Source organism: Embiotoca jacksoni, unplaced genomic scaffold (genome assembly GCF_022577435.1).
Source record: "Embiotoca jacksoni isolate LCO1_2020_lvr unplaced genomic scaffold, fEmbJac1.0.p SCAF_36, whole genome shotgun sequence".
NCBI lineage: Eukaryota > Metazoa > Chordata > Actinopteri > Embiotocidae > Embiotoca > Embiotoca jacksoni.
This window is the reverse complement of record NW_027185388.1, coordinates 1,084,887-1,110,346: the sequence shown is the minus strand read 5'-3', so window position 1 is coordinate 1,110,346 and position 25,460 is coordinate 1,084,887. Positions and strand designations below refer to the sequence as shown.

Sequence of the window (25,460 nt, the reverse complement as noted above, 5' to 3'; positions counted from 1 at the left end):
TTTATACAATGAATTATATATATATATATATATATATATATGAATCTACTTATCCTGAATATATTTCAACTTGTGTAAGAGCTGCATATAGACTTACCAACACCGTAACATTACTGGGACCACACTAGCGTAGACACAAGACATAAATCATATTTTGTTGTATTTAGTGAAAAAAATAGTTTGACAAAATAAACAAGTGTTTAAGAATATAACCTGGCAAAATGAAAGTCAGTTTTTCTAGCTTCACCGCAAAAAAGAAAAGAAATGTTAAACACTGTCGTTGTACTAAATGTCTCAGCAAAGGACCGAGGCCGGAGGACAAGAAGTTGAATATATTTAATTGTGTTCGGACTCCTCACAACTTCATTCCACAATTGTTTCACCATAATTCCACATCAATAAAATCCATCAATCATTATCTACTTGCTCTCTTACTGACACATACTGCTCAGTACTGCAAGACAAGCTGATTTGTGCCTTTTTGTTTTTGTGCCAGAAAGAATCTGAACCTGAACAACTTGAACGACCCAGAAAGGACCGACAAGCACATGTTAAATATTCGACCTACTTTTCGGGGGAAGTGGAGCCTCAAGTGGACAGATTTAGATTAAGAAAAGGAAAGTAAATGTCAGCAGAATTGGACCCATATGTAGAAGGTGTGGCCATGAGAGATTATGGGATCCATAGCAGAACTTCCTGCTAATCATTCCTTCGGTTGCAGCATGAGAGGTAAGGCCTGCTGGGGTTAACTCGGGTGTTACGTCATCAAAAAACAAGTTGACTATTACAATGCACTCAACCTCTGCAATCAACGCAAACCTTGCAAAGTTTGAAAAGTTTACACAGCGTTGAAGAGGTGTGTAGTTGATCAGAATAAGACACGCGTCGTTCATCTGCTTCAAGATTTATTGAGTATTGTCATGACTGCAGTCAGAGCAATGGTGTTTGTCCTTTCCGGTGTGTGGCCTCTCTGATCCTGGTTTTTCTATCACAACTAGAAATCTGTCACCCGGCTGAGCAGAAATGTCTGGAAACCACAGAAGAGCGAAGCTGCACCACTGGTTGACACTGCTGTCGGGACTCCTGGAGGGTTTGTTCTTCACGGGGATCGCGTTCGGATGGACGTCTCTGGTGTTTGTGCTGAAAGTCGATGGCTACTTTGGTGAATGCTGCGCAAACACCACAACAGTGGAAAACACAACGCACACAGGTACGTGAAATGAAGAAGTACATTTGTTTGATCAGTGTTTTTTAACTGAGCATGATTCACACCAAATGTACTGGAAAAGGCCCATTTTTAAATATTGTACTCAACCAAAACATACAAGCATTTGATTGTTTCCGTTCTGACTCCCTTCTTTTCTTTGATCTGTATTTTATATTCAGATTGCAGCAGTCAGGATGAAAACTTCTCTCAGGTCATGTCTGTTGCGACTATCTCCAACACTATAATGCGGCTCCCTATTGGATATTTGTTCGACCGCTGTGGAACCACAGTAACGAGGCTCGTAGCAACGTGAGTATATCACAACAGAAGCTGTATTTCATTCTTTAACCCCTTAAGTCAGAACAGGAATGAAGCACCGTCCGTTTTTAGTCCTAGTTTTACCAGGTGACCTCTTCACTGACTACTTTTCTATACCTTGTGTGTGTTTGTAGATCAGACGCAGTCTCGTTCTGCTGCCTCGCGTCTTAAAATGTGCACCTGAACCAAGTTTAAACCCATTTTTAATCTCCCGATCATGATCTCCCTGCAGATCTTTGTACATCACTGGAACACTGTTTATCGCGCTGTCAACCGCTGGTATGTTTTTTTGTTATTTCAGCATTGCAGCTTTAGAGCAGATACTGTATATCTCTGTGTTTTAAAAAAAAAATCTTTTCTCTGCTCATGTCTTTCACTCAGAGACGTCCGTGCTGCTGTACCCTGCTTTGTCATGTATCATTACAGCTGGGTCAACCCTCCACATGAGCAATGTTCAGGTCTGTGTAGGTGTGTCTGAATGTGCAGTAAGTAGATTTTCAGGTTTTAAATGGGGACAATTTGTTGTAAAGGTGGGGAACCTCTTCGACTCCTACCGCTCCACAATCATCACCGTCTACAACGGGGCCTTTGACTCCTCTGCTGTCGTTTTTCTCATCATAAAGGTAAATATAATGTTTTATTAAGATTTTAGGGCTCTTTAATCGACATAGAAAAAATTAACAGTGTGCATCCTCTCCTTTGGTTTTTCTGTCTACAGCTGCTGCACGAAAGAGGAGTGTCCCTTCGCTCGTCTTTTCTCTTCCTCGCCTCGTGTAGCATAATCCACCTGCTGCGCACCTTCTTTCTGATGCCCAGAGGACACGTCCCCTACCCGCCGCCCGAGACGTACACTTACGGGTCCGAACAAGCCACACCGTCCTGGCGAGTTTTAGAAAAGTCTGCTTTGCTCCTGCGTCAGCTCACACGTTGGCTTTGCTCTGACAGGGTCAGCTGCCCCCGACGAAGCCGGAGAAGAGAGGAGGAGGAGGAGAATAACAAAAAGGAAGAGAGAGCAGAGGTTGAGATGTCAGCCTTAAATTCACTCAAAAGGCCACAGCACGAACACAAGAAACAGGAAGGTGCTTTGAAGATTTTTTTTTTTTTTTATTTATTTTTTTTGCCTTGAACATGACTTAAAAGTGAAGTTTGACCTGATTTATTTATTTAAAAAGAAAGGCCCCCCCCCACACACACACACACCCCAAAACTTTTAAACACACAACAGAGTAGCTAATCTTTTGACTATGTTTATGTATATATATATATATATATATATATTTTTTTTTAGGGTTGATGGTATTTTCAAGGGTCAAGGTACAATAACAATCAATCACAGATTCCTCTTCCAAGCTTTATATGCAAACAAACATTTGTTTATTCTATTTTAAACAAGCATTTGTTTGCAGAAAATGTGAACGACCGTGTTAACATGCCCAGAAACTACACAGCAAATTCACACCTTTGGAATAAACTCCCTCTGAGTTCTAATCAACTCTTTTTGCTTGTAAACGTGAGACCATTGTATTCACTCTCAAGCAGAGTGAAAGGAACTCTTTTCTTGGAGTTGATTTTTAACACTTTTCAGGAGTTGAACCTTGAACTATTTGGGAGTTAAAACTCGACTCCCATGAAGAGTAAATTTTACTTTAAACTTGAGTTGTTTGAATGTGAACTCTTTCACTGTGTTAACAGTCAACACTTAAAAGTGTGTATTGTTTGACATTCATGGAGTTAAAATTTCATCACACTATAAAGGTTTTAGGTCAGACTGACAACAAGACAACAGCATATTTGTCACAAATTTATATTTAACAATTATACACATTGTGATTGTATGCAACGTGCAACAATTAATGCTGCATGAAAACTTTGTATAACAAGTTGCAAACTAACCAATGTATTAGTGCCACTGTGATTGGTACAGAGGACAGTTGAAGCAAGAGGCATTTTAACCCTCGTGTTGTCCTCGGGTCAAAATGACCCGCAGCTGTGTTCAACCAAGTTCTATTTTATTTCTATATTTGTTATATTTTTTAGGATCATTGGTGATCATTCTTTAAAGAAACCCTCACAGCCTCCTTGTCACCAATGATCCCAAAAAATATGAAAATAAAATAGAACTTGGTTGAACACAGCTGCGGGTCATTTTGATCCAAGGACAACACGAGGGATAACAAAATGAGACATTCGTGTGAACTCAACCCTTATTTTAATGCTCCATCTGTTAAGAATTTATGTCTTTCTTATTTTTATGAATGTGTGAACACTCGGGTTTGTAATTCACAACTCGAACCGTCAGGCTCGACCCGATCACGTCAGTTCAGGCTCAGGTTATCTAATTAATCTGGTGGGTTTGAGAGAGTCGGGCTCAGTTGATAAATGAACTGTGTGAGGGGGCAGGCCTTTTCCACAGATGTGGGTCTTATGTGTGTTGGAAAATTCAGACAAAGTAAACTAAAAACCCAGCGAAGTCCTTTGGTAAATCTCTCCTAGTCACCTGCACTTGGCATTACCCTTGATATTTTTTTATTGGCTATTTCTACGTCTTATTCAGAGGATGTCAGTTGAGTAAGTAGTGTGTCCTCAATGCTTCTTTGTTGTGTTCACACATGCACTTTGAGCAGTCCACTTCTGATTGGATCACCCAGGTGTGAACGTCCCATGTGAACGAGGCCCCTGTTGTCTCCGTCTGTGGAAGTTGAGGACGAAAGGCAGGCACACAAAAATTAGTCGACTCGCAATCAGAGCCCATTTCAAACCTCCTCATATCGAACAGTTTACGGGTAACCAAGACCAACCTTTTCCTCAAAAAAATATTTTGTATTTCTGTTCCACTCTCGTTCTCTTTTGCCATTACAGCAGCTTCTTTCCAGAGCTGTGTGCTCTCCTGGCTCTTCCTGTGGCATCTGGTCTGGGTGGTAACCATCCTCTTCTGTCAGTGCATCTTCTTATCCAGTGTCAACCCCATGCTCACCCGGTTGGCTGATAATCACCAAAGCTTGGGTGAGGTATAAAATTTTGATTTTCCAGGCACTCTCCAGCCTCACTTCACCGGTTTGCTCATAGCGTCAGTCTTCGCTGTGATTATAGTCTGGAAACCCCTGTTCGCTTTTAGGTTTGCTCAGCCAACTCTCCAATCAGCAACCAGCGGCGGTGGCTAAGTGCAATGATTTGAATTGAAGAATTTTCTTTTCTAATGTCGTTCCAACAGCGGTGGCGACGGTAGAGAGAGATGAAGCGATACATACGGTTGTAGCGAATATCGAGGACTTTATGCCCACATGAAAATACACTGTGCTTACATTGGGGGGAGGGACTTTTGTCCTTTACATCTTGGTGAGTTTCAGTGAACAACATATATGGATGTCGATTGGTTAAAAGGCTGCTACAACAGTTGCACAATTAACCTGCGGTCTACGCACAGTAGGATGCGATGACAATCTTCAACGGAGAGTTTACAGACTCATATATTCACGCAGGTTAACATCACCTGGCCAGTTGAATTAACTAAACTTTTCCTTTGTGTCCACTCCTCTTCTTCCCAGTGAGTCACTACACCAACGCATTTGCCATCACCCAGATGTGCGCAGTGCTGTTTGCTCCCATGAACGGCCTCATCATGGACAGACACAAGCGCAGGACTCTGGCTCCAGGTTCGCTGTAGATCTCTGCAACGCTGCAACTGACGTCATTAATATTTACTCGACTAGATGTTGGTACCGTCTCATTTTACGTCTCTATTCGTTTCTTAGGAGAGACCAAGCGGGAAGCGGACATGCGTTCGTCCTCTCTCGCCCTCTTCCTGACCTCCCTTCAGTGTTTCTTCTTCTGCGTGTGCTTCACCTGCCCCGTCCTGCCTCTGCAGTACCTCACCTTCATCCTTCAGGTCATCAACAGCTCCTTCTTCTACGGAGGACACCAATCCTTCGTCAGCATCGCGTACGTTCACATCTCAAGTCTTGCTTTCACCGCACATCAGCTGCCTTTGACTTCCAGATATCTCTCAAAATCCGCTTCGCCTCTTCTTCATCTTTCGACCATTCTCTTATTCTATCTTATCTCCTCTCTCGTTCCTCGATCTCTTCTCCAGCTTCCCAATGTCTCATTTTGGGAAGATGTCAGGGACGGCGATGTCATTATCAGCGCTGGCGCTGTTTGTCCAGTTCCCAATCTTACATGTCATCCAACACCAGCTGCACGGGGACCCATTCTACGTAAGTATCCAGAGGATGATATTCTGCAGTATTAAGCAGTTTAACAACCAGTTTGTGTCTTGAACCCTCGTATTTCTCTCTCACAATTCTCTCAGGTTAATGTGGGCATCACTTTGGTGTCTCTGCTCGCCTTCATTCATCCATTACACGTCAGACTGCATTGCCGGAATCTGGCCATTCAGAGAAAGACGGAACAGGAAGTAAAGAAAGAAGGGTTGACAAGATGTTGACATTGTTCAGTGTAAGCAACTGTGAGGAAGAATTCCTATGGATCCAGAATAATTCCCCTTCTGTAAACTACAGTTGTTTTTGATGTGATAGTTCACATTCGTTTCAATGTTGTTGCTTAAAATTTGTTGTCCGGATTTTAGATATAGTTTAGATATAGTTTTTTCTGTGTATAATTTTTCATTTAGCGTCCAAGTCTGCCCCCAGTCCAACATGAAAGGACAAATAAGTAGTTTATTCTAACCTTTTGTGAAAACGAATGGACCCATAAACACAACGATGGCTGAAATTCTTGACCAAACAAAAGCAAAACAAGAGACGTTGGCATTTTAAAGTCATTAAATGCTGAACTCGCAATGTTTCTTCGAGACTAGTAGGTAAATATATCTATATATATCTATGTATATCTATATCTATATCTATATATATATATATATATATATATATATATGTATGTATAGTGATACCTTATAAAAGCAGCCAATAGTATAACGTCAAAGGTGTTCTGACCATCAGTCATACGGGGACAAATCCAAGTTGACCGCTGCATCTTTGCGGGACGGGAGACCATCATGACCAAAAAAAAGCTTTTAGTGTTGCTGTCTGTCTCTTAACCGGCCCGCTCTGTGTGCCTGTTATTCAGGGTCCACACAACAGGGTTGTTATTTTGCTATATATTAAACTACAAATTACATAAGAAACAAGTATTTTTGCATAGGACCAAATTCTTAATACAACAGAAACTACATAAAAAAAATATTTGAAGGGTTTCTGATCTGTTCTGTAGCCACTGGGGGCCGATTGAGATGGTTTGGCTTCACCTTTTTGGAACGTCCATTTTTATGTAGCCTACAGTCTTTGTATATTATCATGCTTGTGTCAAGGACAGCAGTTTTTGGTAACTTTTTAAACCTGCATTAAACTATATTCTATCTACATGTATTATGTTTTGTCTTTCACTTTTATTTTTTTCATTCTCGCTTTTCGTATCCCATTAAACAGACAGCAGCAGGATATCAACACAATACCCGAACTTTACAGAAAAATATAAGATGATATTTAGGGAGTGGGAGTCCTCTTGTATTGGAAAAACTACATGATCCCAAAAGTCATGAATGAGTGTAACTCTTCAGAACTTTTTTTAATTTATAACACAAAAAATTTGTTGATTTGTGGACATCCTGAAACATAGCTAACAATAACAAATTCGTCAGATTATCTTTTTTTATAATAAAACTTCATGAGAATTAGCATAATGTGTTTGATGTGTTTTCCCGCCCCTTGTCTGTCTGTAAATCTGTCTGTCTGTCTGAGATTATAACTGGATCTGCGGTCAGAGAGAGAGAGTGAGGCGCTCAGCACAGAAAAGGCGCATCTCGGTGCAAGGTGCATCGTGCATCGCTGCCCTGCAGAGTTGCCGCACAGGAGGACTGTTGTGTTTGGATTACTTGGAAATACAAGGTAAACATACTTTCAGAAATATATGCGGTAAATCGAGAGCGCGCGGAATTCTGCGTGATTTTGTCAGAAAATTTGGTTTGACTTTATTCATCCGTCTCCACATACTTTGTAGTATTATACCAATAAAATATACTATAATATGTTTTATAAATCACGTTTTAAGGGTGTCTTTTGAGGCTCCTTTGTGTCCACGCTGTGCCATGTGCCATTACGCACAGATTAAGTGAACTAATCTGGATTACAGTGATCACCGCCTGGCGATAACTGCCTGTCTGTCACGTCTGCCGTCGGCATGTGGAGTTCAACATGAGACACAGAAAAAGAGAAGGGTTGTTTGTTTAAAAGGGTAAAATATAACCTGTAGAATAGGTTTTATTGATGTAAAGAGCAATTATTTAAATCATTTAGTTTTTTTTAATTAAGTAGCCTACATGAAAATGTAGGCCTATACTTGTCACCATGTTGTTGTATGTTTTATTAATTAAATTCATGTGTAAACTGATTTGTAATGATAGGCTATAGTGTCTTTAACACTCACATATGTAATGGATCAAATATGTAAAAAAAAAAGAAGAAGAAGTGCAAGGACTTAAAATCTTAGATTTTCCAGCCAAATGAGTTGAATTCAAATGTATTTGCATGTGTGAGTCTCAACACCGTTTTGGTGTCCTCGCAGCTGTTTTCACTGTCTACTCGTTATTTTAGAGGCCCCAGGATTTGTCTGATATTGTCACTGTACAAGTCCGGAGAGGAAGAGCAACTGAGCAGTAATACGATTTTGTGGACGGATCTCCCATCTGTAAATTATCCCTCAGGCTTCATGGTTATCTCCCTTTTATGTGTCTTTGGTGTAACCTTGTGATGAAACTCTTTAAACTGCATTTGTACACCACTCTGAGGCAGCGCGTTATTTAACCTTCCTAATCAGGCTTTCAGAGATATTTTCTTGTAAAATGGCTGTATTGGGGGGTGTAAAGTGATCGATATTTAAGTGTTACATTTATTTAAAAATGAACGTCCCTCTTACACCTGTTATGTTTTTGCTTGCAGTGAAAGACCCGTTTACCCGCCTGGACAAGCTGAAGAGAACTCACAACAATTTTTCTCCGGGAGAAGAAAACTGACTCTGGAAGTTCAGTTTGATCTGGAGAGACGAGGTGAACCATGCAGGGGTGCGAGGTCGGCACGAGGCTCCGCTACTGGCTGACTCTGGGCTCCGGGATGCTGGAGTGTCTGTTCTTTGCTGGCTTGGTGTTTGGCTACGCCTCGCTGGTGTTTGTGCTAAAGGAAGATAGATATTTCAGCGAGCTGTGTGTCAGCGACCCCGGTAGCAACGGCACCCTGCCAGGTGAGCACCTCTGGAGTTTTAGGGGTAAAACAAAAAAATGTTGATCAATGACTGGGACTCACTATCAAAGTATACCTGCTGGGTAAACTTCAGATGGACATCACGGCTCATTTTTAACTGGATAATCTTTAAAAATGCCTAATTTATCTATTTTTGAACTGAAGCAAAAAAATGTGGGGGGGGGGACTAGTTGGGGGCTGAAAAAAACAAAAAAAGCTTACTTCTGACATATAACCTCAAGATGGCTAGTGTTAACAAATACTGTAATCTTTACTGTACACACCCAAACAGAAACAGAGAAATAGCTTTTAGCTCTTCCTTTGGTGTCCACCACCCTCCTCAAAAAACAAACAAGTGAACTCTGTCAAAAACAAAATAATATGCTAAAAGACTCTAAAAAAACAAAAAAGGGTTGTTGTGTAGCCATCGTAAGGTCAAAAATGCGGATTAATGCGGATGTTCAGATTCACTGAAACACACAGAGTGCATCCTGGACTTCGAAAAAAAAAACAACACACTGAATGTGTTGCTGTCCCGATAAAACTTATGCAAACCAGCATCGTTTATACGTCTGGCCTACCAAGTTGTTTTTATTCCCTGACCAACCCAGGATCAGGCCACTGCTTGTAATACACCTGCCAATCCACTCTAGGACAGCGTGTCTGATTCAAACTGATTGGAAACCCAGCAATACTACCTCCCTACCACCGATAGCCATAACCTGACTGCACCACAGGCCTGTTAATCAAACAGACACCCCCCCCCCCCCCCCCAAAAAAAGGCTTTTTAAGGTTTATTTTCTAATTAATGACAGGATTATTTTCAGATGGACCAAAAGAAAACTAATAACAAGGAGTGACTTTAGCTAGTAACACCAAAAAAAAACTTGTGGAAAAATGCTATTGACTTCGTATTCCATGAGACTAGTTGAATGGGAGTCTATGGAGCTGGAGGCTTTTTGGATCCAACCTCTAGTGGCCCTCGGGGTATTGTACTTTAAGGCATCAGCCTCATTTTTCAGACCCGGAAGCTGGCAATATTTGTACTTGTTGACAGTATGACATACATTAAGTTCATAACTCACGCACAACAATCATGGCTGAAAGCGGCTCCACGGTGGAGGAGTAATTTCCATTGACAAATTTGACAAAAATGACATGTAATTTCTAGGTTTTTACTGAACATTTGAAGGCAAACTGTTACATTTATGCTGCCATATAAAACTCCAACACTTATTTTCTTTGCCACTGTATGTTTCTTGAAATTAATGATCAAATATTTTCCATTATTTTTTAATATGGTAAAAAATATTGCAATTGCAGAAAATACCCTGAAATATTGGGATTTCATTTTTGGTCCATTTCGCCCACCCCTATTATGGATATCATTTAAAAAGCATCAGAGGTCAAAGTGTGTCATGTGGAACACAGAAATACTTCACTACCGCCCCTGTTGATGCTTTTGCTTACTGCTATATGGACGTATTTAGATAACCGGACACATGGTTCTAGTGTAAAGACGTTTCCATAGTGTCGCTGTCTCTCTGTTTCTCTCTGTTACAGACTGCAGCAGTCAGGATGAGCAGTTCTCCATGGTCTTCACAATCGCTTCGTTCCTCAACAACTTCCTGAATATCATCAACGGCTACCTGTTTGATCGCTTCGGCACCATGGTGACCAGGCTGCTGGGAATGTGGGTTATTATGTCATTTAAAAAAAGAAAACCTCTTCTGGCTGCAGTTCAGGACCAACAAATTCCCAGATTATTCAGCTGCTAACTAAAAAAAAAACATATTCTTCATCCAAAATTTGGTTAATCAACAGACAGTTAATCAACAGTTTAAGAGACTTTAGTCAGACCCGGTCAGCATGATGAGATGAATGCTTAAGAACTTCAAGGCACTTCTTTGTCCTCGAGTTGGTTTAAGCATTAAACAATCTGAAATTGAGTTAAAGCTCCAATTTCCGTTTGTCGTTCAGTTATTATATGCATTTTACGGTTGGGGACAAAGGGGGATTGGTGAGGGGTTGCAGAGATAAAAGCAGGGAGTGTCTAACAGGCAGAGAGATAACCCTCAAGCAGACCCCACCTTGTTTTACCACAGACCATTTTTTTAGTGCAACTCTATGGCTGGCATCAATTGATCGTAAAAATTAACCCTTTGACCCCAAAACTTTCTGTTCATAATGGGGCACGTGTCAATTAAAACATGGTGATGCAAAGCACCTAATACAACTTTAACCCTCGTGTTGTCCTTGGATCAAAATGACCCGCAGCTGTGTTCAACCAAGTTCTATTTTATTTTCATATTTTTTTGGGATCATTGGTGACAAGGAGGCTGTGAGGGTTTCTTTAAAGAATGATGACCAATGATCCCAAAAAATATAAAAATATAGAAATAAAATAGAACTTGGTTGAACACAGCTGCGGGTCATTTTGACCCAAGGACAACACAAGGGTTAAGTCTGTCCCATTTCACTTTGGTATCACACGATATGAAACTGCCTTTTTCTCTTGTCTTTTTTTTCTGCACAAAGGGAAGAAGTGAGGAATGTTGATTTTTTTTTTTTTTAGAGCTTTTACGTTACACATTGACACTTTCAGTTACTAATTTATTGCAGAAAACGCTCAATGCATATCTTTAGGCCACGTGATCAAGGTCATCGAGTTTCAGAACCCAAACATGAAACAGCAAAAGTTAAAAAAAGGAACGGTTGAAGGATAAACCAAACTTCTTACTTATTAAATACAGTAAGATGGATCGAATGAATCCAAGTTATTTCACAAGATAAATATCAACTAAAACGTTATAGACTACATTTATATCTACTGAAATATCTCAGTTCTCTATTGTGTCTATTGATTGTAAAGTTTTTCTCTATATATTGATATATTTTCTCTCTCCAGATGTCTTTACACCACTGGAACCCTCCTTATGGCCTTCTCCAGTGCAGGTAAGTGCACAAACACAATTATACACAAGGTGCACAAACACAATTATACACAAGCTTAAGGTTAGTAGGGTTACTCAGCAGCATAAATAATGATGTTTAAATTAGGGAAATAAATGGGGGAGGGGAGAAATAATAATTTCCAATATTTCCCATTTTCCTTTTACAAAGAAAAATATCTAATATTCCTGTCATATTTAAAGTGTAATATTGTGTTAACTTTCAAAATTTAGTAAGATGGCATGTCATTCTGTACACAATTTAAAGCTACCTTGCTATATAATCATGCATTATTTATCTTTTTCTCAGGGCTTGTATTGTGTGTGAACACGTATATAAAATCGCCTGATCATCACAATTATTTGAGCTGATTGCAATCGTTTTGCATAATCATTCCATTTATCCATTTACCTGTATAAAAACAGGAGGATGAAACTAAAACTGTCATATTTCCATCACTATTTCAATGCCGTTTTCCACCATTAGAATTTGATTGATGCTCTCTCCAGGTTTTATTATGCAAGCAAAAAAAAAAAAATGTTTATTTTTTTTTTTTTTTTAAATTAAAAAAAAAAAATAAAAAAAAAAAAATGCAAATTTCAAGTTTGTAAGTAAAAATGAATGAACTGAGAAATAAAATTGTTTGCCAGGTTTGTTTGTTTTGGTCACAGGATTCAGAATTTTGACCTTTTGGTTGCCAGTTGAGTTGTAAGCAGTGGGCGGGACATACGCTGGTGAAGGAGGCGGGAGTTTCTATTTGTGTTTTTTGTTTTTTTGAATTGCAGTGTGAGAAATTTGCTCTCAAAATAGTTTTTTTTGTTGCATAATTTCACAAGACAAAAAAAAAAAATACCTTCATAGTTTAACTGTCAATCAGTGGATAAACACCCAACCTTTCTCTGACTACACTGTGAGACTAACCAAGTGTACCATCACGTAAGAATATAATAATCAAGGGAATTACTTTTGTCTTCCACTTTTCTGCAGCAATTCCCCAGCTGCTCTTCCCCGCCCTGTCGCTCATTGCTGTGGGAGGAATTCTGCTCCTTCTAACTAACATGCAGGTAAATACTCCACAGCGCTCCCACATAACTATTTGAGCATATAAACAAACTTTATGTCCTGAACAGAAACATATTTCAAACACGTGATTCCATATATTTTATACTGATGAATTGTGTGTTTGTGTGATGGGAAGGTTGGCAACCTGTTTTCTGCTCATCGCTCCACCATCATCACCCTCTACAACGGTGCCTACGACTCCTCCTCAGCCATGCTTCTCATCATTAAGGTAAAACAGCTGCGCCGTTATAATGCTGCAGTCGCCTCAACGAGGATGCTTGCGCAATATTTTGTATACTTTATCGTGCTCCAGCTTCAAGTCTTCTTGGTTAAATTCATCCCATTCTTCCTGACAAATCCTGTCAAACTCCATTAGATCGGATGGGGAGCGTACGTAAACCGACACCTTCAGTTTTCTCACCATTTTATTAACGTTTATCAATATTAAACATATCCCGTGTCCAAATCGCACCAAATTCGCCACTGCTCAACCTCGGGTCCCCGACAATGCAATCCCCAAGTTTGATGCAGATGGAATAGACAGTTGTCGAGATATGCAAGGGACAAACACACATACCCGACAGATTCCTGAAATTATATATGTTAAAATACAGTGACAATTTCATGATTTTAGTGTCGATGCAAATGGGAGAAAACAAATGGAATATACAGTTTTAACTTGTGATTTAAAATTCAATTTTTTTTTTCTGATTTTACATATATTTTCATTTGGGCTCATTCAATTTGTATTTGATCATGTATATTAACTTCCTATAAAATGCTCTTATCCCTTTTTTTTTTGTTTAATCACTGTTGTTTTTTCTTTTCTCTTCTTTCCAGATTCTGTACGAACAGGGAGTCTCTCTCCGCTTCTCCTTCACCGTTCTGTCCATCTGCAGCGTCATACATGTGCTGAGGACTTTCCTGCTCATGCCCAGGACCCACATCCCGTACCCTCTGCCTCAGTGCTACACCTACGGGTGAGAATATTACATACAGTTTTCCTTGACGTCATACAGATCGACATCGTGCGGCATGAGTCATGACACGTACTTTTTCTGACGCTCAGAGTGAGTTGTGGAAAGGGCGACACTTACATGGAGCAGGCTGAGATGACGAAGGAAGGTGCAACGACGTCTTCACAGGAGTCCAACACAACGCCAGCGCCTGAGGACGGGACAGAGGCCCAAGACAAAGAACAAGGTACCAATCATTGCCACCAGCTTAAGATTTAAGATGGAAAAATATCAGATAAGATGATCAATAAACAAATCGCTGCACAGAAATCCTTTCATAACTCAAAGTGAGACTTTAAAAAATAAGGCATTTAGGGCTAAAAATTACATCCTCCTATTTGTATGTGCAGAAAAAACAGAACAACAGGATCATATAATCAATAATGCTAATTCATGTATTGTATTTTCTCTATCCTCATGTAAAGCACATTGTGCAGGAAATTTTATTTTTATTTTTTGGACCGTGAAGTCGTTTCAGCTGCATTTTATTGTCCGAATGGTGCTTTAGTTTCATTATTATTATTATTATTCATTAAAGTCCTGTAAAGTGTGAGTTTTATCACAGATTAGAGAAGACTTTTGGACTTTTTAGAACAATTGTTAGCAGTTAAATGTGAACGTTTCGTGTGTTTAAGTGGCAAGTTTCCAGAGCTGCGTCCTGTCCTGGTTCTTCCTGTGGCACCTGCTGTGGTTGTCCATAATGCAGCTGAGACACTACCTCTTCATCGGCACGCTCAACCCCAGGCTCAACTGGCTGGCCGACGACGACCCCGACCTCGGTAACACCGTCCAAAAAGTCACTGACCCTCTTCATCGCGTGGAGTGACTGACTAGGACTTTAAGCTTTCTTCTTCTTCTCATACTCGTCTCCTCGTCATCATCATCCAACCTGATAATTCCTGTTTGTTTTTTGTTTTTCTACGATTCTCCCACATCTCCCTCAGTGAGTCAGTACACCAACGCTTTTGCCATGACCCAGCTGTGTGGAGTGCTGTGTGCCCCCTGGAACGGACTCATCATGGACAGACACAAGGGGAAGCCTCTGGATCCCGGTAAATCAGTGACTGCTGTTATAAATGTGTGTGTGTGTGTGTGTGTGTGTGTGTGTGTGTGTGTGTGTGCGCGTGTGTGTGAAACTCACGCAGCTCACCTTCTTTCGTCACTGTAGAGGAAACCGAGCAGGAGGCGGACCTACGCTCCTCCTGCCTGTCTCTGTTCCTGACGTCGCTGCAGTGCCTCCTCTTCTCCCTGTGCGCCTCCATCCCCGTCCTCCCGCTGCAGTACCTCACCTTCGTCCTACAAGTGCTCAATCGCTCCTTCCTCTACGGGGGAAACGCGGCCTTCCTCAGCATCGCGTGAGTGCTACACACACTCAAAGAGAAATGGAGGAAAGGGGTGGGGGGGGGGTGAAGTAAAAGACAGATTGTGTTTCAGTGAAATTTTATAAGCTCAAAACGCTTTTTGTTGTCCGGTCCCTCCCTCTCAGCTTTCCGGCGTGTCACTTTGGGAAGCTGTACGGCGTGGCGATGTCGCTGTCTGCCATCGTCTCCCTGCTGCAGTACCCCTGCTTCGCCCTGGTCAGAGGAGCTCTGGATGGAAATCCCTTATATGTGAGTGCTCAGCAATAGTTGAGGAGGCAACAGATGGATATTAAATGTCAAAGGCGCCTTTGGACTGCAAGAACCTTTTCATAGTTCTGAGAACTGTTAGAAGAAGATCCCCCTTTTTTTTGTGTCCGTATTGTAAACCCGAGAATCACCGTAGTCCCCAGAACAACTTTGGTTTTAGCTCAGATCTTAAGTAACGTGTTAAAAAAACAAAAAAACAACCACAGAAGTCATCCAACAACCTAAATTTTAACATTTTGATATTTAATACTGACCTCGTATAACTGGAACACCGTTGTGTTGATGTGCTCCAGGTGGACATCGCTCTCACCGTCCTCACCCTGCTGGTGTTCATCCATCCCGCCTACATCTTCTTCTACTGCCGGAAACAAGTCCGCCTCAGGGAGAGCGACCGCCGCAGTGAAATCACAACCGTCTCTGGGATGCCTGCAGTCAAACTATAGAGCGACATCACACAGGTGTTTTAGTCCGTCTAGAAGTTTTACATTTCAGATTGAAAAATGTTATCCCTTTCTCATCTTTGTTTTTAACTAGGAAATAGAAAATCTGATCTTTTTTAAAAACTTGTTTTCTAATGTTTTTAATGCCTGTGAGCACAAATAAATGCATTTTTTTTTTTAAATGTTTGTATGACCTAAAATATGTTGATAGCTTAATAAAATTTTTTGATATTAAATGCAAATGCTTTATGGGCGTTCCTAAATATTAAGAGTGCTCAGCTTTAAAATACAATATCCTATATATGTTTTCTATACTCAACCAAAGTATGAAATATAACTTAGTTACACACCGCATATAATTTATGACTAAATGACTCAAAAGGTATTTCTTTTTTATTTAAAAACATACATGACAGGTACATTTACATTTTAGGACCAAAACAGCTATTCTGCATGTGAATACGCAGAGATTAAAGAACGCCACAGTTTAAGACAAAGACATTGTGCTACAAAGCTTTTTCTGTTGCGCTAACAGCATACTGACACACTGACACATCACAGAACAGCAGACCGACAGCAAACTAGGAGTGAACATCTCTCCTATTTCAAGCATGTTTTATGTCTTTTTTTGCTTTTTTTTTTTTGCTTCGATCAGATTTCCAGGGATCCTTATAAAACCGTCGAGATTTTAAGTTACATCACCGATTTCCAATGTTTTAATTTCTTCCGTAAAACAATGGAATAGCAGCATGAAGCGAAGAAAAAAAATTCAGTCTTTGGTTGTTGTTGTTTTTTGTTAGATAATCTACTTATTGATAACACAAACTAGAAGTAATAACGCAAACGTAAAGGCACATGGTAGCTGTTTTTACACAATGATAACATAAAGGTCAGTCTATGCACTTGTAATCAGTGTTATATATATATATATATATTTTTTTTTTTTTTTTTTTTTTTTTTTAAATCAGGTTAAAAAAAAAAGAGCTTTCCATCTACTGTATGACAGTAACGAAACAAGGTAAGGCACTAGGCGCTACAAGGTTCTTCATACACACAACAGAGTTGCATGTAAATCAGTAGTAGAACAGTCCGAGGTGCTCAATAACAGAGCTCTGTACAGTAATGTGTATGGAGCAGGGGCAAGCACCAACTTTCATGAGTCAGTATCCAAAGTTGCATCACTGGATTAAAATCAGCACCTGAGTTAGTCATGTTTTTGTGAGCTCTGGTACTTGAACCTTTGTGATTTTGCTATGTACTTGGGCAAGAGAGCACACCTCAAACCTTGTGTCAAACTCTGGAAATCGTCAACAGAGACCTTTGAAATGCTTCAGAAAGTCTATGGCGATGCGAAAAAATTTGTAACGTGATATGTTCTAAGTGACATTCACGTTTTCAAGAGGGGCAGAACGTCCCCGTCCAAGACCGAAGAAAGGCGCGTCAGGTCGGGAGCAACCAGGTGGGTTTTCTTTGACGTTGGCGGGAAAGTGCACCGTTGAATTCGTCCCCACAGGGTCAGACTGTCAACAGCGAGTTCTACTGAGATCTTCTGATAACGTCTGAGAGGAAAACATTCGCCGCAACCCACCTGAACTGTGGCGCCATGGCAACAGGGTTCTCCAACATGACAACCGGACCTTCTCACAGCGAGTTTATTGCCTGAAACAACACAATCAACGTTCCCCAAAGCTCCCTAATCGGCAGATTTGGCTCCTCGCGACTTCTTTCTTCTTTCTCTACGTAACTTGAAACACTTACTCACGAAGGATAATGCTTCCCCTTTGCTCCGTGCACATGACTGTACATCACCGTCTGCATGTGCAACAGGAGCAGTTCAGGAACATTTTTGACCGTACTTCACATACATAAATTGGTTTTATTTGTCTCCCATCAGAAAATGGCAGCTTTAAAATTGCATTTTGAAAATTTAATTAAATTTGATAGTGAAAGGATTTTCCAGTTAAATATGAAACCCGACCACGTGTGTCTGAAAATAAATACTTTTTGTATGGCTTCTATATTTACTGCATCCAGCCGCATCCTGTTGTCTTGATGGACACAAACTGACGTTCCTAATTTTTTTTATTTGGGCTTTGGTTTATTTGTTTGAGTCAGGTTTAAGTACGGATGAAGGGAATGGATATTGTTTTGAGCATTTATGGAACTTTTTCGCTCCCATTGTTCTTGTCGTCGTTCCTCGCTGCCGTCTGCCCGCCCTCAGGGGCGGTCATGTTGTTGTGATGCAGGAAAAGGATTGCGTCCAAACTTTCCGGTGGAATGTTTGACCTCTTCCTGTTCGTGGCTCCCGCTCCTTCCAGCACAAAGTCCCGGGCGGCGTTACCTGCCACCGCCGGGGCAGCCAGGTAGGCACGTGCCACCGTGGCCAACAGTGGAAACTGCACCGCCTTCGTCCTCCACCACGGCAGGGGCTCCACTCCCAGCGAAGCGCCCTTGTCGGCTCTGTAGACGGACATCTCCATGTCGACGGACTCCTCCACAGAACTCTGTCTGCTCTTGGGAACAGAGCAGAACAGGTCTCCCAGCAGGAACTCCATACCAGAGAGCCCATCTTGAGATCCCGGGTACGCTGACTCGTTCTCGTCGGCTTCTCCGACGTCGCTGTCTTCGGAATCGCCTTCAAACTGTCTGAAGTTTATTGGTCGAGAGTCTTTGAGGCGTTTACTCCTCCGCAGGTCGTCACTCTCCGACTCCGGAGAACCAGGGGACGGGCTTCTCTTGCTCTTACCATGACTCCTTCTCCTGTCCTCCTTCACAATCTTCACAACCTCTTTCTTCAGCCATTCAAATGTGGCTGTCTGCTCCTAGAAAATAAACCCAGACAAAAGCATTTTTAAATTTGTTTTCCAGAGTTTCGTTTGCCTTAGTGAGGTTTAAGATACATTAATGGATTTGCACAAAATAACCAAAAATGTACATAAGCAGGAAAACAGTAATACGCAAGTCACGGAGCTTGACAGACGGCCACTTGAACATTCTGCAGAATTGTTTCCTCGGAGATTCAAACCCTTGAACATTTGTGCCCTAGACAAGAGCCTTAGTTACTGCGCAACAGTGAATGTGTCACAGGGCAGCTGGGCCATCAATGGTAGAGCCGGTCGCCCACTAATCGAAAGGTTGGCGGTTTGATCCCTGGTTCCTGCTCTCCAAATGCAGAAGACACTAAACCCTCAATTGCTCCTGATGGCAAGCAAGCACGTTGCATGGCAGCTCTGCACCATTGGTCTTAACAAGCTAGCTTGATATAGTAGTCATATATATATATATATATATATATATATATAGTAACACAGCAAAAATTAGAAGGGAAGAGAAGCCGGCTTTTGTCTGCCTGCGCAAAACTAAAGACTAATTATTTAAAATAAGTACAAAGACTTTTGATCGTAAATCTGCCACAATATGTATCGGCAAATCAACGGTAATCACATCAGGGCTTCGCAAACATTTAAACTTTATGACTCACCTTCTCCTCCATGAAGCCCAGACCGTGGAACTGGGGGTCGAGGGAACACGCCACACTGAGAACCCTGTTCACAGCAGGGTTATCGTAACAGCTCGCCAACTTCCGCCTCATCATCCTTTTTACCTCCTTCAAGACGGACGACGAATCGCCTGGCCGGGACACAAGGTGGCGCGACAGCAAGCCGGTGAGAATAGGTTTGACGAGGGACAGTCGGGGGAAAGTCTCCTTGGCGAGAGTTCGACAGGCCACATCCAGAGGTTTGAGGACCAAACAGAGCTCCTCCAGAACCTTCCACTCAGAACGCAAAGTCGGGACGCTTGTCGAGATTGTGGAGTTCGCGTGGTAGCTGCCAGATGAACTGGACTCCGACAAAGTGTCTTCCTTGGACGAGCCCTCTCCTCTGATCTCTTTTTTTACATCACAGAAAAGGCTTTTATGTTTGCTGAGCGTGTTCAGTAAAGGGTACAGTTTGTTCCAGGTGGGTTGGCTGTGAGCCCACGACTCAAGTCCTGCCCGTTCCTGTTTCGTCAGGCCCTGCAAGAGGCTCTGGCCATGATACTGATATGAGCCTTTGCTCTGAGCAGTTGGCAGAAATAGGGTGGAGAGAATACCCTGAAAATGGCAGAGGGTTTTGGAGATGACGGGATGTGCCATCACTTCTTCAATGCATCCCTGCACAGCGCTGAAGAAACACGGGACGGATGGAAGCCCTTCATTAAAATGGCCGTGCTCCGAGGCATATGGTTCCTCGGGTGACACGGAATCGTCCCTCTCAAGAAATGTTGTTGAGTTCGGGTGAGGGACACTTCCTGAAGCCTCTCCGCCGTGCTCGCTCTTTATCGGACCCAGCCTTGTCCAGTTCTTCCCTTCCCCTCCCAGCAAGACCAGATTGGGCTGTGAGATTCCCCACTCCCGAGCCATCCCTTTCACCTGGCCCTCCACTGCTCGAAGGCTGTAGACGTTTGCCTCGCTCTCTGTCAGTCTTTGGGTTGCCAGGGCCAGGTTCTGAAAATGAAAATCACCGTCTATGTAGTGCGCCCAGAGGGTGAGGTACCTTTCGGTGATACCGTGCCAGTTGTGGAGCCAAACATCTACACTTAATGTGACAAAGTGAGGAACTTCCCTCTGATTGCTGGAAGCTCGTTCACGCCTCCTGCGCTCAAACTCTAATGGAGCAGTGTAGTCACTCATCTCCTCTATTTGTATGCGACCATTTTCCCTCCTCAGCGCCTGAGTTAGACTTGTCTTGCCTTTAGCGTGGTGGTCTTTTAGGAGACTCTCGAGCTGACAAGGCAAAGGCAGCTCCTTGTAAGAGGGCAGGAGGGTTTGGATCAGCTGTCTGAAGCCTCCCCCTTCGACCAGTGCCGGGGGCTGCAAATCTGTGATGAGAAAGTTGGTGATGGCATCGGTCACTTGAGCAGACAATACCAGGGGCAGAGTGCTGACCAGACCGCTGGTAACCATCAATGGCTGAAAGCGTTGTGGACCTATTGTAAAAAAAAAAAAAGGAGGAAATTTTCAATCAGACAATAAGGTTCAACAGTTTGACAACGTACATTTCTACAAAGTCCAATCAAGCAGTAGAACAACTCTGCTTTATGCAACACATCTGTTGATCAGGTCCACCTGTACTGCTGTTTAAAGAGCTTGTTTTCTGACTCTGACTTTGCAGAGATTCTTTCAAATGACCAAAGAAGTCCAGGAAAGCTCTGCTTTCTACAATGTGGGTCTTATTTTTAGCCATACTACAGTGTTGGTCCATACATTGATCACTTTTGTCAAGACTGAAATATCCCCACAGGTTGAAATCCTGATTTATGTGATCCTCTAAATTTTACTGGAGGGCTACCAGCTGGTCCAAGCACTGAATATCTCAATATCTACAAAATGGAGTGGAACAAAAATTGGTGCACCCATTAATGGTTCCAAGAATATGAATCCCAAGGACTTTGGTGAAACTCTGATTTTTCCTCTAGCACTACCATGATGATGATTTAAAGTAAAATGCCTTGACAACTATTGGATAGATTGGCATTTGGTACAGACATTCAGGTTCCCTTCAAGATAAGTTAAAAGTCTAAAATAGTTTCAGACTGTAGACAGTCTCGTTGTCATTTCAGCTATAATTTCTGTTTTGTCGTAATGTTCCCATTTTCCCATCTCGGCAATTATTCTGGACATCATCATAACTGATAGAAATGATGGTAAAATGTCGGAAAATAATAAAGTAATATTTACATATTATTAGACTCCGATCCTTGTTGCTGTCACGTGGTCTGATGTGGTGCTTGGTGGTGAGATGGTTTTGGAGATCTGCTGCTCCTCCCATACAGCCCATATGCTCCATGCACAGCTTGCACACCACGGTGCTCCGATCCAAAGGCCGACCGGTCGGGTATGGCTCGAACCCAAAGAAGTGCCATGGGCTGTTCGGCGGGGCACTCGGATTACTCAGCAGTTTCTCACTTCCGGGCATAAAATCATACTTTTCCGCCATGTGAAAGCCGGGAGACGGGAAGGAGCTCAGGGAGGAGAAGAGCGAGCTGGACATCACACCTGAGTCACCAGCTGCCTCCAGATTCGTCAATGTTGTCACGTCGCTGATGACAGGCATGGGGCTCTGTGATTGGCTGTTGTCTGACCAAAGGGAGGTGCTGCTTGGCTCTGGGAGGGTGACCAATTGGATGTCCTGTAGGAGGCGCAGAGCTGTCTCTTTGTCTCCAATTGCACATTTCATAGTGTCACCTGTATTGTCCCACCAAGGGAAAAAAAAAAAAAAAAAGCAAAGAGCATTGGATAACTTTAACAAGCTACTTGTTCAGTTTGAAGAAGGTTCAATTTAAGTCTGCTGTCAGTTGATATTTAATACGATAGGAAAAAAAAACAAACAGATGGACATAACTCACCCATCCTCAGGCCCAGAAGGGACGCGTAGTCCTTCCCAATCCAGATCCTGAGCTCTGCTCCCTCCGAGATGGGCTGAGAAACCCTGTAGTAGATGTGACGGTAAAACTGGAAAACAACCAGGTTGTGTTCCCCCTCACTGCTGGTATATGTTACATACCTGAAACATAAAGCATAAATGACGCATACAATACATTACATGCAAAGTTAAAGCATTCAGAGAAAAAAATTAAGCAAAAGGAAACAAGAAAATAACAGCCCACCTCATCCAGTTAGATTTGTTTTCATCAGAGGCATCCGCGTAGAAGAAGGCATCATCGTCTCTGATCTGCAGGTAGAAGACATCTTTGTGTCAACACCTTTTTAATCAACAATCTGACCTGAGACTTTATGGAACAAAACAAATCTAGCATTTGACCAAATATTATGCTTTTTGAGGCCCAATATCTAATTAATGATGGGATGATATCTAATGTCACAATAAAGACTTGTGAAAAAAAGAAAAAAAAGAAAAGTATTGACTTTTTATTTCCTGAGTGAAGTTGAATGGGAGCCAACTTCTAGTGGCCCTCGGTGGTATTGCACTTACAGGCACTTCCGCACCGCCCTAATTTTTTCACACAAGCATACGTCCACTTTTATATCAAATCTATGATTTCATCATGGGGGTCCCTGAAGGGATTGACTCGCTTTTGTAGCCAGCCTTAAGTGGCCATTCGAGGAACTGAAGCTTTTTCATACTTCCGCGTTGGCTTACTTTCAGCCCTGGAGGCGGCTGCTTGGTTCTCCCTTCCCCAAATTACAAGTAATAAGTCTCTGAACACTGGCACATTTAAACTAACTGATGGCGCCACCTGCTGGTCTTAAATAATTTGCCACAAAGGACTAATTATTTAAAATGTTTTAAAGTGGGGTGAATCTTGGAAATTGGCAAAATGTCACACACCTTTGCCAGATTTTTTTATTTTATACTTTAAGACATGATGTAATTGTGTCTGTGGCATTATGCGCTAGAAATGCTGCTATGTTGTGTGTTTGTTAGATGGGTATTGTTTTGTATTTGCTAAACAAAATATACCATATACTATCAGGTTTTTCTCAGCTACATTCTCTTCTTTAAAAATTCTATCTACACAATGATTTATGTAAGAAAATGAAGGATTCATTGGTTTATGTACTCACAGCCCAGGCATATTTGAGGTTGGTTGGCAGTTGCCCCCTGCATATGTCGCCTACAAAGGGCCCAAACATGACTCCCTGCGGAAGGTGACACTTGGCGTACACCTTCATCTCCCCCATCTGCTCCTTGCCAGAGGATCCAGGACCAGAAGTGAACCCGACATCCCCACACAGGCACAGACAGGACGGCAGGGACAGCACGGCCCGCGAGGGGCCACTGTGGAGCCACGGCTCCCCGGACGGCAACACCGCGTCTGGGACGTATTTCTGGTTCGAAGTGGTCTGGAGAAAAGGAACATCCTCGAAGAATTCGTCATGGTTAAGATCCAAACCTGGAGAAAAAAAAAATTAAAAAGACAAATAATTAGTCAAATATGTAATTTAGGGAATGGATTTAACCTCACGGAGCACGTTTCCGTTTCTTTTTGAGGGTGTTACTATTACATTTTAGACATATTACTTTATAATAAATACAAAATTTAACACTTTATTCATAGCAAAGCGAGACGTTTTGAGTTTGTTTTCAAATAATGCTTTGTAATAAACATAAAGATTTGTGATAAATAAAAAATTTTTTTTAAAAAACCGGAAGGATACCTCTCAGTTTGTCCTGATTATATCACAGTCATCAAAACCTCCGGAAACTCTTTATATTTTAATAACAACATTAATGTTAGCGTCAGCTCCTTACAGCGACTGTTTTTGCTGAAACCATGGCAACAACAAACTGACCACCATATATATATACATACATATACATACATATATATATATATATATATAGTGTATATATATATACATAATTAGAATAATCATGAATTATTATAAGTGTTATATTATGTGCACTATTTTCTGATACAGTGATAATGCATTCATAAATGTAACACTTAATAATTAGTTAGTTTATAATACAACATGATTGTTTACAATACAATATGCTGCCAAAAAATATCCACACCACTTCTTATGGCAGCAGCTGAGTCAGGGAGACTAGTTTTTCCACATTTACTACTCTGCATTGAAATAAAACTTTGAAACACCCATAAGCATCAGCACCAGTTGCACGAGGTGCAATTGCACCATTGTTTAGGTATATATATATATATATATATGTTAATTAGCTGTATATATGTCTATTTATGTTTTATGTCTGTCTGTTTTTTTGCACGGTGAGAGAGAAGGATGAAAGCAGTGAATTTGTAATAAATAATAAAAAAATTAAAAAATCACCTTGAGTTTCAAACAAAGCTCCAGACGTCGTGGAGGAAGCGGCCTCAAAAAAATCTGCACGATGTCGACGTCTCAGATGACTTCTTAAATTCGTGGTATTTCCCCCTTTGGCGAGCACTATTTTGCGACACAGGCGGCAGACAGCCTCGCCGGTGTTCAGAGGCAGCCCCCTCTCATCCGCCTTCAGGCCGAAATACAACCACACGATGGACTTGCTTTTCGGTTTACTGACTAAATCCATGTTTCAGCGGAGCGCCTCCCCGCTTTTTATTGTTTTTCCTGCAGGCTCCTCCACCCCCGGGGCTGCGACGCTGCTGCTGCCAGACCTCGGATGGCTAGAAAGGACACGCGTGCGTAAAACGGCACAATTACTTTGACGCAATGTTATAAACGCATGCACGCGTTTATTACGTAGATGGTTACGAAAAGCTCCTGTGCTCCTGGGAAAAACATGTATATAATGACCAAACCTATCATTGCACGACATGTTCATTTAAGTAGAACTGTGTTCTTACCGTGTGATAATGTCACTTTTCTGCTGATGCTTAAAGCAGAAACAATTATTCCAAACATTTTAATTGCCCTTTATTAAAAAACAAACAACAACAACAACACGTGGGATGACAGCCGTTGGGTTGGTTGTGCTAAAATCTACCTGCTCTGTTTCTACGTCTTTTACGTCATTATTTGTGGACCAGATGTCAACAGACTGCGACGATCCGGGTTGCCAGATCCTGTTGTCAAAAGGATGCCAAATATTTTTTTTTTTTTTAAAAACACCTAAATGTCTAAA

General features: G+C 41.5%; 3 protein-coding genes across 3 annotated transcripts; 2 read left to right on the top strand and 1 right to left on the bottom strand.

The window, feature by feature from the left end:
- The first annotated feature begins 642 nt into the window (after positions 1 to 642).
- LOC138208251 (equilibrative nucleobase transporter 1-like) lies at positions 643 to 6,316 on the top strand. The gene is made up of 13 exons (XM_069166020.1): positions 643 to 729; positions 999 to 1,210; positions 1,387 to 1,516; positions 1,758 to 1,804; positions 1,907 to 1,983; positions 2,056 to 2,148; positions 2,244 to 2,383; positions 2,471 to 2,604; positions 4,385 to 4,528; positions 5,071 to 5,178; positions 5,278 to 5,464; positions 5,616 to 5,739; positions 5,835 to 6,316. Exons 2-13 carry the CDS (start codon positions 1,024 to 1,026, stop codon positions 5,967 to 5,969), a joined length of 1,506 nt encoding a protein of 501 aa, XP_069022121.1. The 5' UTR covers positions 643 to 729; positions 999 to 1,023; the 3' UTR covers positions 5,970 to 6,316.
- Positions 6,317 to 8,592: 2,276 nt separating this feature from the next.
- Positions 8,593 to 16,078, top strand: LOC138208124 (equilibrative nucleobase transporter 1-like). Its single transcript, XM_069165828.1, has 12 exons — positions 8,593 to 8,776; positions 10,339 to 10,468; positions 11,684 to 11,730; positions 12,715 to 12,791; positions 12,926 to 13,018; positions 13,630 to 13,769; positions 13,859 to 13,992; positions 14,441 to 14,584; positions 14,750 to 14,857; positions 14,974 to 15,160; positions 15,292 to 15,415; positions 15,727 to 16,078. The coding sequence occupies exons 1-12, from the start codon at positions 8,593 to 8,595 to the stop codon at positions 15,874 to 15,876; spliced, it is 1,518 nt and encodes a 505-aa protein (XP_069021929.1). The 3' UTR covers positions 15,877 to 16,078.
- Positions 16,079 to 16,248: 170 nt separating this feature from the next.
- On the bottom strand, positions 16,249 to 25,003 carry LOC138208207 (E3 SUMO-protein ligase ZBED1-like). The gene is made up of 7 exons (XM_069165939.1): positions 24,668 to 25,003; positions 23,441 to 23,769; positions 22,522 to 22,586; positions 22,261 to 22,418; positions 21,593 to 22,099; positions 19,355 to 20,841; positions 16,249 to 18,695 (listed from the first exon to the last, which is right to left on the bottom strand). Exons 1-7 carry the CDS (start codon positions 24,906 to 24,908, stop codon positions 18,030 to 18,032), a joined length of 3,453 nt encoding a protein of 1,150 aa, XP_069022040.1. The 5' UTR covers positions 24,909 to 25,003; the 3' UTR covers positions 16,249 to 18,029.
- Positions 25,004 to 25,460: the final 457 nt, after the last annotated feature.

Excerpts from the sequence above, each read along its gene's own strand:
- LOC138208251 (XM_069166020.1), top strand. The coding sequence starts at position 1,024 with ATGTCTGGAAACCACAGAAGAGCGAAGCTGCACCACTGGTTGACACTG. Across the intron at positions 2,384-2,470 it reads CCCGAGACGTACACTTACGG|GGTCAGCTGCCCCCGACGAA; the intron begins GTCCGAACAAGC and ends TTGCTCTGACAG. Across the intron at positions 5,740-5,834 it reads TGCACGGGGACCCATTCTAC|GTTAATGTGGGCATCACTTT; the intron begins GTAAGTATCCAG and ends CAATTCTCTCAG.
- LOC138208124 (XM_069165828.1), top strand. The coding sequence starts at position 8,593 with ATGCAGGGGTGCGAGGTCGGCACGAGGCTCCGCTACTGGCTGACTCTG. Across the intron at positions 10,469-11,683 it reads GTGACCAGGCTGCTGGGAAT|ATGTCTTTACACCACTGGAA; the intron begins GTGGGTTATTAT and ends TTCTCTCTCCAG. Across the intron at positions 12,792-12,925 it reads TCCTTCTAACTAACATGCAG|GTTGGCAACCTGTTTTCTGC; the intron begins GTAAATACTCCA and ends TGTGATGGGAAG.
- LOC138208207 (XM_069165939.1), bottom strand. The coding sequence starts at position 24,908 with ATGGATTTAGTCAGTAAACCGAAAAGCAAGTCCATCGTGTGGTTGTAT. Across the intron at positions 22,587-23,440 it reads ACCTCAAATATGCCTGGGCT|ATCAGAGACGATGATGCCTT; the intron begins GTGAGTACATAA and ends TTCTACCTGCAG. Across the intron at positions 22,419-22,521 it reads AACAAATCTAACTGGATGAG|GTATGTAACATATACCAGCA; the intron begins GTGGGCTGTTAT and ends TTTATGTTTCAG.